The sequence below is a fragment of the Rissa tridactyla genome, chromosome 4, assembly GCF_028500815.1.
Source record: "Rissa tridactyla isolate bRisTri1 chromosome 4, bRisTri1.patW.cur.20221130, whole genome shotgun sequence".
Classification (NCBI taxonomy): domain Eukaryota; kingdom Metazoa; phylum Chordata; class Aves; order Charadriiformes; family Laridae; genus Rissa; species Rissa tridactyla.
In genome coordinates this window covers 1165674-1183242 of record NC_071469.1, presented here as the reverse complement: position 1 = coordinate 1183242, position 17569 = coordinate 1165674, and the positions used below count along the sequence as shown (strand labels likewise).

Below are 17569 nucleotides of genomic sequence, written 5' to 3'. Positions count from 1 at the left end.
ATATCTTTTAAGAAAGGCTTTCTGCCCTGGTTAGATAGCATTATTGCGGTGCTATCAGGAGAGCTGTGTGCCGTTGCATGTGCCAGGCAGATGTGGGCAGGGTACCAGCCTGCCCCCCACGCTTCCGAGCCCCTCAGGGCAGGGGTTGGTGCTTGCTCGGGGCTTGGACACTTGTCCCACTCCCACCCATAGCACATGGTTTGCAGCAGGGCGGCTGCCAAGTGGCACAGCATTTATCACAGCTGCCTCCCCCCTGTTTTCAAACCCTACATGGCAGCCCTGGGGCTGCCTCGCACAAACGCTGTCACGAGCGGTGAGGCCCCGGCGTGCTGCAGCCCAGCCGAGGCACCCCCCAATTCCCCTCCCTGCTGAACCGCTACAGTGCCAGGGAGAGTGTGGGGCTGAGATTATCACACTGCTGTTTTGCACCGCCAAGCAAAACTGAAATACAAAGAGGAAAGTCGCAGCACAAACTGCCAGGTCAGCCGTTCGAGAAAGTGTCAGTGCGGTGAGGTCCAACCCAGGCTGGGAACAGTTCCAGGCATTTGCCAGCCCCAGGTTTAGCCCAGCATTACAAGGCTGGACGTGTGAAACTCGGGATGCCAGTCGATACCTGCCGGCTCTGCCTGGCCTCCTGAGGCAACCCACCCCGCTCCAGCCTGCTCCTGTGTACCCGGTGGGATGGCACAGGGAGCGAGCTGGGCTAAATCCACACGTGCTAAATCTGAGGCAGGCGGGAAGTGTGACCATACTGGCAGTGCTCATGGACACTGCACTCAGAGCACAACAGCTTCACTGGCCTGACTGGTGTGATGCTGGTGTAGCTCCAGTACAGGTGGAAGCTCGTGTAAACAGATCCTTGGAAATAATGAGGAAGGAGGTAGCTATATTGTCCTACAATTTCTCATCCAAGATTTGGGAAAAAATGCAGAGGGGCCTATGCTCAGAGGAGCCACCCCCCACCATATCCTGGCCTGTTGCAAAACTGGCCAGGATATGGTGAAAGACGATAGTGGGTATTTATTTCCAAAGGATGCTGTGAAAACTTATGTAATGAAAAATGCTCCCTCCAGGCTCGAAGTCAACTGTTCGTGCAGCCCCATTTGACGAATCTGGGTCCCTGCAGCCCCAAATTGAGACCTTGCATCTATAGAGAGATTAAATCAGCAGAAACCTGGGAACTTTGCTTATTTGAGGAGGCTGGCTGGGGAGCAAGGTGCAGACGGATGTTAGCCTTTAAAGCAGCTGTAAAAGAAACACCATTTTAGAAAGAGTACAGCCGCTGCAGAAGAGCTGGAGCCCCTTCGTCCCAGGGGAAACCTTATGTGGGAAGAGAGATGGGAGAGAAGGAGCACTGATTGCCTCAGAAATGCCAGACAGCTCATAACTGATGGGGAAACTGAGGCAGGGAGCTGCATGGGTGTGCTTATTGTTTCATCTGCGTCTGCATATTTCTCCTGCAAGCTCATGCAAAGAATGATTCAGTCTGGACCCTTTACAATGCCTGATTGTGTCCCTGAAGACAGGAACCGGAAAGCCAGAGCATCCGCTCAGCCGGAGCACTGAGCCAGGGTGTGCGTAAGCTGCGGGGGGAGCAGTGTGCCTCTGCCTGTCCGCAGCCCAGCACAGCTTGACTTCAGCCCTGCCTCTGCCACGCGAAGAGCGAGCCTGCACCCAGGGGATGTGCTGGGATGGCCCGGCTGAGGGACAGTGCTGCGGCCCGCGAGATGTGGGAAAAGACGCAGCTCCTGCGTGGCTGGAGACCTGCAATCCAGAGCCTGTCCTGTGTTGGGCACCAGCTCTTTGGCGCACACCACAAATCGCACTGTCACAGGGACATTGTACAACTCTCCATCCTTTTACACGCCTCTCTCAAAGCCAGGCTGCCTTTTTCCTTAGTCTGCTTCTATTTTTGCTTCTCAAAGGGCACTGTGGAAAACAGAGAGGACAAAAAAAATCTGTTCTCTCCTACCGGGAAATCAGGTCTGAACCGTGCAGTTAAGAAAACACAGAATCATAGAATCATCTAGGTTGGAAGCTTTGCTTTTGCACTGGCTCAGGCGCAGATTTTCGCAGCCGCTCCGTGCTGCCCCAGAGCTGCTGTCAGCCTGTTATGACACACCCAGGCCATGGGGAAGAGCAAAACATGTTTTTCTCCTCCTTCCTCCTCTCCGCCCCCAAAATTATGAAATATGACAATGACATTATCATCTCATAGTTTAACTGTTCCTGCACAGCAGGGGAAGAGATGTGAGGAGGGAGCAAAAACCTAAAGTAGACCGAGAAGATTAAGTTTCTTTATCCTGAGATTTATGCAAGGATTTCTCTACTTCTCTGGGGCCGGTGCAGGGGAGGGCAGAGCCTGCTCCTAACCAGGATACGGCCCTGGGATCCCAAATGCTTTCTGCTCTGGGTTTGTCTGACCTCCCGAGATACATATACTCAGCTAATGTTAATGTGCAATGGTGACGATGCTGATGCCGTTGTGCAGCCATGTTAAGCATTGTTTTATACTAACAGTTCTTCAAACAAAAAGCTTTGACGTCTCTGAACTACTTCATTGTCTTCTTGTTTTAAAAATAAGTACCAACAGATGTGTTAAATTAACCTTTTGGTACCCACTTCTCCAGTCACATGTTGGCACCAGAACCAGCATTTCTTCTGCAGGAGGAGATTTTTCTGAGAGCTTAGGGCTGGTTTTCCAGCGCTCAGATCCCCCACTGGGCAGGATTTTTGAAACTAGTACATGAGAGGATATTTTTTTCAAACCCTTTTGAAGAATCTGCCTACTAATTGTGCTGCCTGAAGGGAGCTAAAGATTTTTCAGACACCCTTTCTGCGTATCTTCCCCTCCCATCTGCAATGTAAAAGCAAGTGTTTCTCCTGCCACAGGTTTGGATCCTCTCCCATGCAAGCACCGGAGTCAGACTCCTCTCCGTACGTCCCTGAAAGCAGCTTTTGTTTCTCTTGATTACAAACAGTCATTTCTGATATACCATCCTGGGAAACTCTGTTAATAAAAGGACAATTTAAAAGCCCTGAAGCCCTATCAACTGTCCATTTAAAAGATGATTTGTAACCTGCTAATTAACCATTGTACTCCGCTGGTCCGGGGCTGCCAGCTTGCAGCTCTAATGCATTAATGATCCTGAAACATTGCCAGAGCATGGAGTGGCTTTTTAGGAAAACTGGTGCTAAACATTAGGCGTTACCCCCAGCCCTGCTTGCAGATTTAGGGGCAGCCAGGCAGGGATGGGAAGAAAGGTCCCAGACGTGGCACCTCCAAGCCAGCAGCGGCACCGAAGGCAGGAGGTTGCATCAGCAGAGCGACGTGCCCAGGCTAATTCATTCTGCAAGGAGACAGGATAATTTGGTCTCCCCAGCCCGGTCTGGTGCTAACAGAGAGTGAGAGAGTCTTTCACCGGGTAGAAAAAAACAGGTTTCAAGATGGCAGGGTAATATAAGGCACTGGGGCTGTTTCGGAAAAGAAGATCACGAGAACAGCTTTTTTTTCCTTCCACTTCCTCTTTGGCAGCCTCTGCCACAGCTGCGATATGGTCTGGGACTGACAATGTGGTGCTAGCTGGAAGCACCAAGGGCAGCAAGAATGGAAGTCTCTTTTTGGTTTTTTTTATTGAATTTCATCATGAATAAAAATAGAGAAAAATGTGGGATGACGAGGATGCCCATTGAATGTTTTAATAGGATAAATCTGGCAAGCGCAGAGAGGAGGAGGCAAATTTGACAGTGGCCAGGCTACGGGATGTTACCGAAGGGGAGTGATGGATGTGATCCTCTCTCCTAGGCACCACGGGCCTCTGTGGGGAGAGGACACCAATAACCCAGCACGAGCTGGGAACCAGCTGGGGCATGAGGCGAAAAACCCCAAAGGATGGACTGTGCAGGGGTAATAAGGGAGGCTGAAAGCTAATGCTCCAACTGGGGTCTCAGCTCAGGTCCTAACATGCAGCTACTCATATGATAACACTGATACCCCATCAGGCTCTCCTTTTAGTTATCAATTTGGGGATGAAAATGAAGTTTCTCTTTTGGATTATCAACTAATTAAAGGATAGAAAACAAAAAGTGGCAAGAAAATGCCAGTTTCCATGGTAGAAGATTAGCAGGGGTGCGCCACTGGAACATGCGCTGCTCAACATGCTCATAAATGGTCTGGAAAGGGAGCTGAATAGAGAGATGACAGTTCGCTGATGATACTAAATCATCCAGGGCAAAGAATGTAATTTGCCAGGAAAGAGCTGCAAAAGATCTCTTCACATTGAATGCCTGCACCATAAAATTACAGATGAAATTCAATATCAATAATACAAAATAACTCACATGGAGAAAAATGCCCCTTCTTATATACACACACAGTAATGAAGCCTGAACTACGATTAACACTCAGGAATGAAATTTTGGTGTTATTGTGACTAGTTCTCTGAAAATGTTAGCTCAATTATTTATAAAAAAAGCAAAGAAAATGCAAAGTTGTTAGGAGAAGAATAGAGAACAAGCCAGAAACATTGTTATGTCACTGAGTACATCCAGAAGAGCCCGCAGCTTGAATACCATGTACAGTTCTGGTCTTCTTGTATTAAAAGACTATAGTAAAAATAACAAAGGCACAAACAAGGGCAATGACAGTAATCAAAAATATAGAACTACTTCACCAGACATGTCTCAATAGGGTCAGTCTCTTAAGCCTGCAGAAGAGATGCTGAAGGGGGATGTGAAACGGGTCAATAAAATCGTTTGTGCTTTGGGAAAGTGAGCAGGGGATGATCTGTGCATTGCTTCCTCTGACGCAGAAACATCAAGTGGAGTTATCAGGTAACAAGTTTGAAGAAAAAAAAGGAACGCGTGTTTCAAAACATGCATTGCAGCTCCTGGCTGGAGATGTTGTGGGGGATAAAGTTTAGATGGACTTAAAAAAAAAAAACCTATTAGAATTCAGGCAAGAAAAAGCCTGTCAAGGAGAAAGATGCTGTTCTTGGTGGAGGAGGCCCCTAACCTGGGGGTGGTGAGTGCAGGAGGGGAGGGGTGACTGCAGGCTTCCCTGGTCTTCTGCACCTTCCCTGACGCTGTGCTGCTGGCTGCTGCTGCTGCAAACACTTGGTTAGTGCAAACACTGCTGCACAAACACTCCTGCCTGTGCCTGGCCCTCACTGGGCAGGTCCCAGCTCGTCTGCGGTGCTGGGGTGGCTTGGGGATGCAGAGCCCACCAGGGCAGGTTTCCCTGTTTACCAGCTGGTTCCCTGTTTACCGGCTTTGCTGAAGTGACGCAGTGCCGAGCCACTCGGCATTGCTCCCATGCTTGTGGCACCACGGCTAGGATGGCAGAGGCGTGCTATAACCCTGTTTATGTGGGGAGAACTGAAGCCCAGGGCTGCCAGGGTCTGTGGATGCTGTCATTCCAACAGTGCTGGTGGGATTCAGCCTCCATTTCCAAAATGAGTTGCTGTATTCAACACCCCTGCGACACACACTGAGTTCTGCAGGCTAAAATTGTTTACTACGGCATTTTATACATTTTGGTATTACTAACTCTGATCTTCTCTCTGCACTGCAGTCTTCCAGTGCCTCTTGGAGAATCGCTCCGAGGCACAGCACGTGAGACGGACTTGCCTGGTTTCAATTTTTCAAGCATTATCTCTACCAGTAAAAAGAAGCACTTGTTTAAAACACTAATCCTTAACGCAGCTTAGGAACAGCTGAAACGACAGGGTGGGCCAGACCAAATCTCCCTTGACTCAACCAGCCCGAGCTGGCATGTTGTGTGAGATGCCAACGTGACCTGTCACTTCAGGCCCCATCTGCTTCTGTCACTGAGCCTGGGAAAAGGCTGACCAAATGTGGATGGAAGAAAGTAGCTTGCAGAGGTGACCGATAAATCCAACCATTTAACCCTCTTACAGCCCCATCCTTTGAGTCATGTTGTAAGATGCCTGCATACTGAAAGCTGGATTTTGTCCTGGCTGTTGTAGCTGTTGCCCGAAGTTACACAATTAAAAGATTAATACGAAGATATCACCATTAACTAGAGATGAACAGGACCTAATCAGTCTAGGGAAATCAGCAGGAACAAGGAAATCTCCTGAGCTCAGCTGGAGTCTGAAACATATGCAGCTAGTAACAGGTATTGGAAACTAGAGTTTCAAACACTTTTTTATCTTTTTCAAAATTATAAGAGGAATCCAAAGAACAACAACAAATACTCCCATGAAAGCCCTTTTTTAAAATAAGCTCATTAACATGCTCTTCCGGCCCCGCCATTTCCCAGCCGTGGGAGGTGTGCTCCGTGGCAACCCTTGTGCAGGCTGGGCGAGCACGTGGTCCCGAAAGCACCCTGCCTTCCAGGGAGCAGCAAGCTCCCATTCTGCTCGCTCTGAGCTTCCAAGAGGGCGGGGGAGGTGTGCCTCAAAGCTCAGGACAGAAAACGGGGCAATTTTTCTGTGCCAGCAAGAAGCATGATGCTATCACTAAATGGTCTTGCCAGCGATGTTAGTCCAGGACTGCTGTTGAGCCAGGCTACCTGTCCAGCCAGAAGACCAGGTGATCAAGCAAAACTAATCTTTCTTTCCAGTCTTAAGTAATGCTGAGGGCACATACTGCTCCTCGGTGGTGTTACTTGATAGCTAGAGTTATATGAAGCCTCTGTGGCTTTCCTCTCCTGACAGAGATCCTCCTCTTGTTCAGCCAAGGCATGAAGGCACCAAATGGCTCCGCACAATCCTTCTCCCTGTGGACGTCAGCACCAGCAGACTCTTGCCCAGCACCTAGCAGGCCTCCCTCGCAGCCTGCTGCTGCTAGAAGGCTGCCTGAGCTTCAGTCCGACCCTCTGCCAACCGAGCGACTGGGTTTGGATTAAGGAAAAAAAAACCCAAAACTGGAAGAGTAAATGAACTTTGGTATCTGAGGAGGAGCAGCACAGAGTTGTCCGTATTCCTGGGGATTATCAGGATTACCTTCTAGCCCAAACTGTGTGAAGGAGACCGCTGTGGCTATGTACAACTGAGGAAAGGAGGGCTGACAGAGTTATGTGAGCTCCTTGCGCTGCTATGTGGAGGTAACTGCATTCACTGGCAATGAATTTAAATGAATGAGCTTAAATGAATGGCAGCACAGCGGGAGCTGAAAGTAGCAGGACCAAGACCCAAGACACCAACCTCCGCTGAGTCACCAAAATCCAATCTGCCAGGCATTAGGGACCTCACACCCTCTTTGCCAGCCTATGATTCAAAGCATCAGGTCTTCAGTGCTTCATGTGAAAAGGCGTAGGCAGATACGACCTTAAGCTAGCACAGCTGTAGGCCTGCTCTCATACACACTCGGAATCTAACTGCTTTGGGGCCAATATGAGCAAGGCATCACCGAAACCACGTATGAGGACCCTCAGCCTCAGATTTCGTGTTCCATAATAAAAGCATACGAGGTATTACCTTTTCCAGGGCTGTCCATACACTTTTAAAACAGGGCTCAGGTTCTGAAGCCAAATTCTAGGCACTCTTCCTGCTGCTATCTCCTAGCGCAGTCCCAGCCTCGATGACCTCAGAGATAAGTATTTAAACAAGCCCAGCAAGAGCAGAAGCGGAGAGACTTGCCCTGCGCATGACAGAATTATACTGACAGCCTCAAGGACAGCTACTGCACAGGCGTGGTCACGTCACTCTCATCCCACCGTATATCTAGGTGTGTTTTCATGACACCTAGACTGAAATGGGCAACATCTGCCACATGAACATTTGGCAAATGGATAGTTACTCAATCAGGCAGCCTATATGAGGTTTATGGCATTCAAAAAACTGCTTGGTAGCCATTGAAAAGCAGTGCATGGGCTTTCAGAGCCTAGGTGAACTCTGGGGAGGAGGAGAAGCTGAAGATGAACGTGGGCAGTTAGCAGCTGGTTGGCTCCTGTCCCAGAGAGGGTTCTTCACAGGTCTCCCAGCCTTCCTGGGTGTGTTTGGCAGCTACACTAAGTGTTGTTTTCCTTCATAGTCTTTGGTGACCCTGTTTGCTGCAGGCATTCTTACTTATCTGTGCAAACTCTTAAATAGGAAAATATCACATGCCTCCGTGTGTGTAAAGAGGAAGGTATTTGCAAAGAAGTATTTGAAATATGTTTCAAAGATTAACAAAGTTCAGCCAGCTCACCCAGTAGGTTATGGCCAGGCACAGCAGGACTTGGGTTTAGAAGCAGATATTGCCCAGCTCTGTTAAGTCATGCAGTGTGTCAAGAGGACGGCACTCCTGACTCAAATCTGCTGTATGGCGCCAAAAAGAAGTTGGTAAAAGACAGGAGGTGGGATTCATGCCCTATATCTGGCAGTGCTTTCATTGATCCTTCCAAAACAGCATCTTATGGACCCAGTATGTTTAAGAGCCTGCTAGCTCTAGCTAGGATCACAGACAAGGGAAAGGACTGTAGCCTTTCCTCTTTCACAGTGATGGAAGCCCGAGTTTTATGGCGATCAGCTCCACACTATTAATATATAGTCTCTCCCAATGTCCTGTTGCTGGGCTAACTCCTACTGTCCCCACGGCCCTTCTCATGCCAGCAGAACTAGTGGATCCCACTGATACGTTGCATCCAGTCATTCACAATGCACTTACTTTTTCCTTGTTATCCATGGTGATGGCAATCTGCATCCTTCTACCCCGGCGGAAAGCCACCAAATGGTCTGTCTCTTCTTCAATCAGGTCTGGCACCCTGCTGGGGCCAGGGAAGCACTCGGTGCGTTTCTCACTGACGATCCGCTTGCCCTGCAAAGGACAGGATGAGTTAACGACACCTCCATTAGGCCTGTGCAGTGCCCTTCCTAGGACAGTGGCCACCTCCAAATTGCACAGGATTTTGGTCTGGCAGAACAGAAACACGAGCCAGATCGTCAGTTGTCTTGGTTTATAAAGCTGCCACCCCAGATGCTTTAAGGGATATGTAACATTACATAGGCATGTTTAACTGAGCACAACTTAGGTAGGGCGGGATTTACCCTGTTCAGATGCTTTGCAGCATGAGCACTGATTTACGTGCTAATTTAGACAGGCGAGCCATCTTGTATTCCAAACAACATGTCCCAATAAAATGTGAGGCTACACTGGAGCAGAAGTCTAGAGGGTGAAAGAGAAGGGAAACAGTGGTGTCCTCTCCAGCCTTGTCCACAAAGCAGTTACTACCCTGAAGTGTATTAACACTTGATAATTTATCATCTTCATCGTCATTGTACGTTCATATTTCTGGAATGATTTATTCAGCAGTGGAATAGTTTAGAAAACTGATATATAAACTCCTTGAACAAGGGCAGTTTACCCCTTTCAGATATTATTTCCAGCTGTCTGTATCAGTTCATGACTTTACTGCGTGGATTTACATCTGGTTCTTATTCTGTTAATTATCTTTATTGCTGGCTGAGCTCCTGCCAGTGCCCTCAGCCATCACTTCCACAAAATGAGCACATCTTTTGTACAAAAATACGTACTTTTTCTCATTTAAAAGTATCATCTTTCAGTTCCATCATGTGCCTTTTTATTTTTGCCTTACAAGGATACAAGAGACATAATAAGTCATCTCCATCTTTATCTCTGATCTTTTTGTTTTCTCTTCATCTGTATGATTCCTCTGCTCTGCTTTACCAGGGATGAACAAACCTCAGACGCTTCCCTCTCTACAGGATGGTATATTTTCCCCTGTTTTTCTCCTTGGACTTCCACACGTACCGGAGTCTTGATTTCCAAGGAGCTCAAAATCTCCAAGTAAACTTCAGCGAAACTTGGGAACTCTTTGTTGCTATGAACTTGGTTTCAAAAACAAACAGCACACACTGACCTCTGATCTGTATGGACGTCTTGCAGGCATCGGTGAATTTGCCATGACATATGATATCAAGATGTCTTGCATTAGCTTCATCTTCACTTGGCTCTGCCAGAAGCACAGATGTTAGCATGGAGGGAGCCTTGCTGCAGACAGCCTCCGTCAGCAAGACCTTTTTTATCGCTTGTCCAGTCATCGAGCTTCCTAACACATGATAAATGTTTTAGGAGGCACTGGAGTATTTCCAGCATCAGACCTTCAGTCTCTTGTTTATTCTTCTTTCACATCTGTGTAATTTTGCTGTCTCAGCAGAGACAGTTCTTGAGTTAGTCTGATGGATGCGAGAGTGAGTCCCTGCACTGCCCTCGGTTCTGTCTGCCAGAGCTGTGGGACACGGTGGGAACCTCTCTCTACATTCCCTTGAGTATATACAGCTCTGGGCTTAGGTTTCAGCTGTAGCTCCTAACAAGTTCTCCTGCCCTTAGCAGGACCCTTGCTATTTCTGCTTTTCTTGAAATAAGTGAAGCCACATGTTGCGTTCAAAGCAAGGATCTGCTGCCAATCTGTTCAGTGCCATTCTAGTTCTTTCCCTGTTGTTCTCTATGCTTGTGTCAATGCAGCCTCCAACTTTGCTGCCGAGGACCAACATCTGTGAGCCATCCCCAGAGATGTCAAGATTTTTTTCCTGAGAGAGTAAAATCTGATAGTCAAGAGAACAGGCAATCATTTAAATATGGAGTACAACTGTCTTGGCATCTCCCATAGCCAGACTTTTAGGTGTACTTTTACCTGCCGCCAGGACATATGTCCTGGAAAAGCCTCCATACCTATAAACAGTAAGCTGCTTTAAAGGCTTCAGTCTATTTACCTGTCTTAAGAAGGATATGATTTTATCAGAGACCAGGCAGAGCCAGAAAGTTCAAAGCAGAATCTAAACTGCTCTGACATCCTGCTTTTACTCCCCCTCCAGGAACAGGGCGTGCTACACTGTCCTTAATTACACACCCCACTGCAGTCACAACGTTACAAGCGATTGCATTACTGCAGATGAGGAAGCGACTGCCCTATTCCTAAAATAAAGTCAGAACTGGTTGAAGATGTGAAAGTCACTGGCAGCTTTGGCAACAGTGACCAGAAGACAGTGGATTTCAGGGGTCTGAGAGCAGTAGGGAAGGCAAGCAGCAGACTAGAGACCGTGGGCTTCAGGAGAGCAGATGTTGACTCGTTCAGGGAACTGGGAGGCAGGATCCTGCATGAGGCTGTCATGAAGGGGAAGGGAGCCCAGGAGACCTGACTGATTTTCATGGAGAAGGCACAAGAACACAAGGACTTCCTGTTGTACAAGAAAATGAGCAGGTGTGGAAAGAGCCCAGCTTGCTGAGCAGGGAGCTCCTGGTTGAACCTAAATGCAAAAAGGGAGTGTGTGGGAGGTGGAAAGGGAGAGGCTCTCAAGTAAGATTACAGGAGCAGGACCTGGGCGTGCAGGGATGGAGTTAGGAAAGCCAAAGCTCACCTGGAGTTGAAACAAGTGAGAGATGTGAAGGTCAGTAAGAAGGACTTCTGTCCTTCTTAGCGGCAAAGAGAGTTGAAGAAAGCTGTTGGCCTGCTGCTGAATGGGGTGGGCAACTTAGCGACACAGGGCACGGAAAAGACTGGTTACCCTATGCCTTCTTTGCCTTGGTCTTTTGCTGGCAGGGTCTGCTCTCTAGCTCCCAAATCCCTAACCTAGCGGCAGAGTCAGAAAAATGCTTCACTCCCTCAGCGTCCTGGAAGATTCAGTTATGGACCATTTAAATGAAGAAGGTGGGACTAGGTGGGCTGCATCCAAAGGTGCTGAGGGTGTAGGCTGATATCACTGTCAGGCTGCTTTCTACTGCTTAGCATCTTCTCAGTGGTCTGGATAATGGGACAGACTGCACATTCATCAACTTCATGGGTGACACCAAGCTGATGTGCTGGAGGATGGTACTGTCATTCAGAGGGACCTTGACAAGGTGGAGGAGGGTCAACAAAAACAAATGACAAGTCCTGGGACAAAAGAATCCCTAAAACTCCCTGCATCACTGCAGGCAGGGGTCAGCTGGCTGGGAGCAGCTCTGCAGAAGTATTTTGGGAGCCTGGTGGGCAGCAACTTGGCCATAAGTAAACGGTGGGGAAGGCTCGTTGCTCATGTGGTTCCATTAGCATGAGGAGGGACGTCAGGTTGAGGGACGTGATTATTTCCCTCTGTTTGGGACATCTTTGCAGTATTGTGTCCAGTTTCCCTTCACCGTAAGGTGAGAGAGGTATAGACAAATTGGAAAGAGTCTAGTGGAGGGTAACCAAGCCTAGGACACACTTGTGCCCACGTCTGTAGCCTGCTTCAACTGTGAAGTAAAACTTATTTAGGTTTTACATCCGTGTATGTGCGTATATGCACACATGCATGGGTGCAGATGTAGGCAAGTAATGGATTTAATATGCAAGTATGAATTTAGTAATTTTGCGTAATTTCTGCAGCTCTGGCTTTTATACAACTAGAACTAGGTAGTACAGACCAGAATTCAGGATCAATCAGCCACAAAGCTCACAAGCATTTAGCTCATGGCTTTGAAGCAGTACCTGCTCCGGAGGGACTGAATCACATCGTGTCCAAAGGTAACATATTTCCATTGCCAGAACTATTAGCTAATACAAACACAGGATGTTTTAAAATGAAAAAAATATTCCAAATCCTGTTTATGTTCTATGATTAATATATTTTAGTCCAAAATTTCACTGAAACTGGAGACTGGAATTAGAATGGTCAGCATAGGATTCCTGCTTGCAGTCGAAGAAACCAATGTGGTTTTCCTTTATGTCAGTGCAAATCACTATTAATGGACATGAAGAAAAATTAACCTTGTGAATAGACTGTCTTGGTCTTGTATTGCAGACCACAGAGCTGGGCTGGATAATTTGAAGCTGTAAATCTCTCCTGCCATGCCCTCTGGGTTCATGGGGCAATGTCTGCGGCCACAAGAGTATCCTCTAGTCTCATTCCTGTTGGCAGTTATGCTGAGATGATTTAGTGGCTCAGAAATGCAGTATTAATGCGGTCATTTTAGGAAGTTACTGTGTATCGGCACTAACAGGCCATGCCAGTGCTCTTACCTTGTGATAAACACAGGAAAATACAGTTTTATTTAACTCTTCCATTAAAGACTACGTAAATAGACACCTTTTATACAGTAGCTTGCAAAGTTATGCTAACAGAATCATGTGTCTTCCAGATATATGAACAAACACTTCCTGTTGTGATGACAAGGTAGTGCAATCCAACATCTTGTCAGCCGCTCTGAAAACCTGAGCCTTCCTATTTAAACTTTCTCCCACAGCTAGAAAGGATGAAGTGATAAGCATCATTGTGTGTGCTTCACAGTTCCCCTTTATAAGGAAAACTAAACTCTTTCTTATGGCTGGAAGCACAGAAGAAAAGTGCTTAGCAGTTTTTTGAGGCGCCTTACACATCATGGGACTGTGACTTAACCGCAGAAATGTCAGCAGAGTCACAAGAGGGACAAATACAGCCTCCCTGTTTTGGAATTGGTGTACACAAGGCTGCACCTCTCCTTTCTCTCCCCACAGTAGCCTCTCCTCTTCTAAAATCCCATTCCTCACTTATACCTTTTGGGGAGGAGGGCTCTGTAAAGCCACATGGGCAATTGCCCAAAGCAATCTGTAAAGCAATTTTCTATGAAAGAATCTCTTTCTTTTCCCCAGCATCTACCTCCCTGGCAGCAACCCGCCAGCCGAGGAGGCTGCCCGCTGCCATCGAGGAACTCTGCAGCCCAAGCAAGGCACTGCTGTTTCCGCAACACGCAAACGGTCCCCACAAAGGACAGTGTTCTCCCACCATTAAGAGCAAAGCTCTTGGGAATCATGGGAATGAGTCAAGTTAGACCCTCCTGTACAGGGTCCAGCCCTGCATGACTGTAGTATATTTGGGGAAGAACTGCGATCTGCTGACATCCTCTGAAGGCAGCTGGACACATTATACCATGCAGAATAGGCTCTTAACTGTCCTGTCTCCCTGCTCTATTTGTAGCATGATTCAGAGGCTGAAAATATGGTCTGGCTTTGCCTTGGAACCACCGAGTCGCTCAAGCCTGGTAGATACTTTGGTGCTGAAGCTGTACATTGCTTTGTTCTTCAATTATTATTATTCTGGATATTATTCCCAGGAAATACCTTTGCTCCAGGGATAATCCTGAGTTTCCTGGGACATTCAAGGTGCTAAATCTTCCCTCCTTTAAGCCCTGAGCAGGCATGTTCAGTAATCCTAGGTGGTACTGCTGAAGTTAGTTCATGAACTGGAGAGCTGGGCTTGCTCTGCCCTAAACAGAGCACCGATACAAGGTGTTTAGCATTCTAGTTAATTTTTTTTTTTAATTAAGAAAGTAAGCCCAGTGATGGCTTAGCAAGGTAATAGCGAGTTATTAATCCATAACTTGTACTTCAAACAGTAATTCTAGTTTAAGTCAACAGCTGTTCCCTAGGGCTCTTCAGTGTTTAGGTGGCGATGGCCTGTCCTTTAGATAAGTAAAATGGTCACAAATAACTCTTGACAGGGAGGCCGAGCAGCAGGGGGTATGTTTGGAAGATGGCTTCAGCGCTTACTGTCTGAGAAGGTCCTTCGTGAGGACGGACATGGGCCCTAAGTGCAAGCGATAGCAAAGTCGCTACCTGGATACCTGAAAACCAATGCAAAGGACCTTGTCCCCAGATCTGTGAGCAGGACAGAAACCTCAAAGCGCACTACTAGATTTACAGGGAGGCAGCACCTTCCTTGAGCCATTAGATGTTAAAAGTCACAGCGGGAAGGCTGGCGCGGTGGCAAAGCCATTAAACCCTGCAGTTTATTGAGCAGATGGCACGGCAGACTCAGAGGCTGATACAGGAAATAAGTATTTCGCAGAGCTGCGATAGCTAGACATGTACAGGCTGGGGGACCACCAGCTTTCCTAGGTAATACCTCCTCTCCCTCCTTCCCTCCCTCCCTCGCTCCCCATATTGCTTCTGGCTAAGATGCGATGCCTGAAGGCACATTCTGCTTAATGTGCTGTCCTGGTTTGAGATAGAACAGAGTCAATTTTCTTATCAGCAATTTTGCTTTTCAGTTAAGTCTCTTCTAACTAACTGCCCTCTCTAAAATTAATGGCATATTTTTCCATGACACGTGCCTACTTGTGTCTTCTTTTGCTTGTTTCTTATTTTAAGAATATCAGTGATTTCCTAGATTTCTTGTCCCACATTGGAAAATCCTGGCCCTTGGTGGGCTAGTTCCCAAAGCAAGGGATGTCAGATGAGGAAAGCACCCATGCAGAGCCAACGGGAACAGAGAGCAGGGCCCAAACAGCTGGCAGTGCCTGGCAGAGCCACCTCTTCCCTGCCACAGGGCCTGTCCTGGCTCACTCACTGCCTGCAGGAGATTGGAGACCGGCATTAGCTATTTAGCTGCAGTCAGACAAAACCGCGCTGCTTCCCTTGTAGTATTTCACTGAAAAACTGTAAACTGAGAAGTGCCCATCTTCTGCCTGAGGCATGCCCCAGATTGCAAAGGTAGCATTAAAAATGCCTATCTGAGGAGTGTCGGGAAAAAGAACAGGGGGAACAAAAGAAAACCCTAGACTTCTGTCCAGTTTATGCAATTTGACAGCTGCCTTTCCTTTGGGGCTTCTCCCATTGCAGTGGTTTGTGGTATTTAGGACTGAATGTAAATGGTTTTGTGCACAGCCCAGCTACTCTGTTGCTTGAACCTTGCAACGGTCATAGGAAGGACGGTGATGGTCATTTAGTCATCCCAGTATCACGGAGCAAGCCTCTCCAGGGACACTTGGTGAATCCTTGCTCACTGGGAAGCTGAAGCAAATGATCTACCTTCTCTTTTAATCTTCAGTAGCACAGAGGATGCCTTAACAGGGCAGCAGCAACAAATAAGCTTGCACTTCATGTGATATCAAATACAATTTTGTCCAAAATCCTAATAATTTTTCCCTCTCATCCAGTACAGTCCCATGCTCTTCCTACTTATCCATTTTGAGAACTACATTTTAAGTAACTAAAGGAAGGTTCTGGATTGATGCCACTGAAACATTCACCAATAAATCAGTTTTCCTCTGTCATCAAGTCAGGCTGCTGGGTTCTGCTTTACACCAACACTTGGGAGACACTGGGGGTCTGCTAAGGCCTGTGAAAGGCGCTTAATGCAAGCAAAATCATATGTATCATACAACAGGGGACTTATGGGGAGTTTCCACAGAGGTATGTGTTTCCAGCAGAAAAATCTCAGAGTTCTATTAATTGGCCATGCTGAAAAACCCTGGCACGGAGTTTAAGGCTGCAATGTGATGTAACTGCCAGTGCTTTGCGCTAATACAAATCCCCATCTAGAACTTGAATTCTGAGCTATAGATTATGGAAACGGCTCCAGGGGACACAGCCTGCCTGCGAGAGCCACTCACTCTGCAAATGTAATTGCTTCAAATATAAGCCCCGCGTGCAGAGCTATGTAGCCATGAGAAACGTTGGAGGAGACTCTCAAATATCTCGTTGGTAAAGTTCAGTCCGTAATGAGCATGGTTAGATTTCTGTGTACCCTCTCCTCTAAGAAAAAACAGAATTTTTCCCCTTACATCAGGAGGTAGTTTGGTTGTGCTGGAATGAGATTTCATTTGAAGGGAATGTTCATGCTACTGGTAATCTGTCTGGAACAAAGGAAATGAGAAGCCTCAGTCCCCTTCTCCTGAAAAATCATTGTGAAAGGTGCATTATTTCCTAAATGATTCAGTTCCTTCAACATAACATATAATGACTTTATAACGGCACAGTGATTGTGGTCTACTTCTTCGTGGAAAGAAAGGGTAACTAGGTCACAGAAAAACAGAAATGAAAAGGCATTCGAGGCACAAAATCAGAAAAATATTTCCAAGCTGCCTCAGAGGGAGAAACGTCTCTCTGCCTTTTGTTTACAGCCAAGGTTTTCAGCACTCCTACCCCAAAGCACCAGGGTAGCACGAAGGATGGGGTTTCGCTTCATTACCCTGGGGAATGTCTTTGCTTGGACCTCAGCTCAAAAAAGCCCACTCATTTTGTGGGCCAAGCACGTTGCTGTGCCTAAAAGGGGACCTGGGGGAGCACCATTTGCTGCCACCGTTTCCTTTTCCCAGTGCTGCTGCAATGGCGGCAGGGGCTGACCTCGTCCACCCCAACGTCTCAGCGAGGCACAAGGGCCAGCTCAGGCTTTCTGTCTCCTTCCCATCAGCACGGTCAGCACAAAGGGGCTGTGCTCACCTGGGTGTTGTGTCTCCCACTGTCTCACTGGTGTCTCCTTAGTCTTAATCAATAAATAGGTAAGATTGCCGCCTGTATTCTTTTGGAACACATTTAACAGCAAGAAATATCACCTGCAGCAATAATCTCCCTCCAGAGACTCACTAACTGGAGAGATTCCCCGAGTTCCCATACAGATGCATCAGTGCATGCAGATACTACATTTTTCCAAAGAAGGTGGCACTTCTGATCCTTGTTCCTATTTATCTCAGCGGTCAAACTCACAGACTCCAATGAGAACAAGATCAGTCCCCTGAGATATACTCCAAGGGAAGAAAAGAGGAGCGTGAAGCACGTACAAGCACGTACTTCCTTGGACATGCTGCCAATACTAACTCCCAAAGTTTTATCAAACCCTTCTTGGCAAATATCTCCTGACATGCTAAAGCTGCCATTAGGATCCTTTGA

General features: G+C 47.3%; 1 protein-coding gene across 4 annotated transcripts in view; it reads right to left on the bottom strand.

Annotated features, from left to right (window-relative positions):
* CCDC9B (coiled-coil domain containing 9B) overlaps positions 1-17569 on the bottom strand; it is a 51696-nt gene that overhangs the window by 24368 nt on the left and 9759 nt on the right. For all 4 annotated transcript variants that reach the window (XM_054201126.1, XM_054201129.1, XM_054201127.1 and 1 more), the window contains one exon: positions 8614-8763. In XM_054201126.1, the coding sequence (XP_054057101.1) occupies positions 8614-8763 (150 nt within the window). The remainder of the gene's footprint in view (positions 1-8613; positions 8764-17569) is intronic.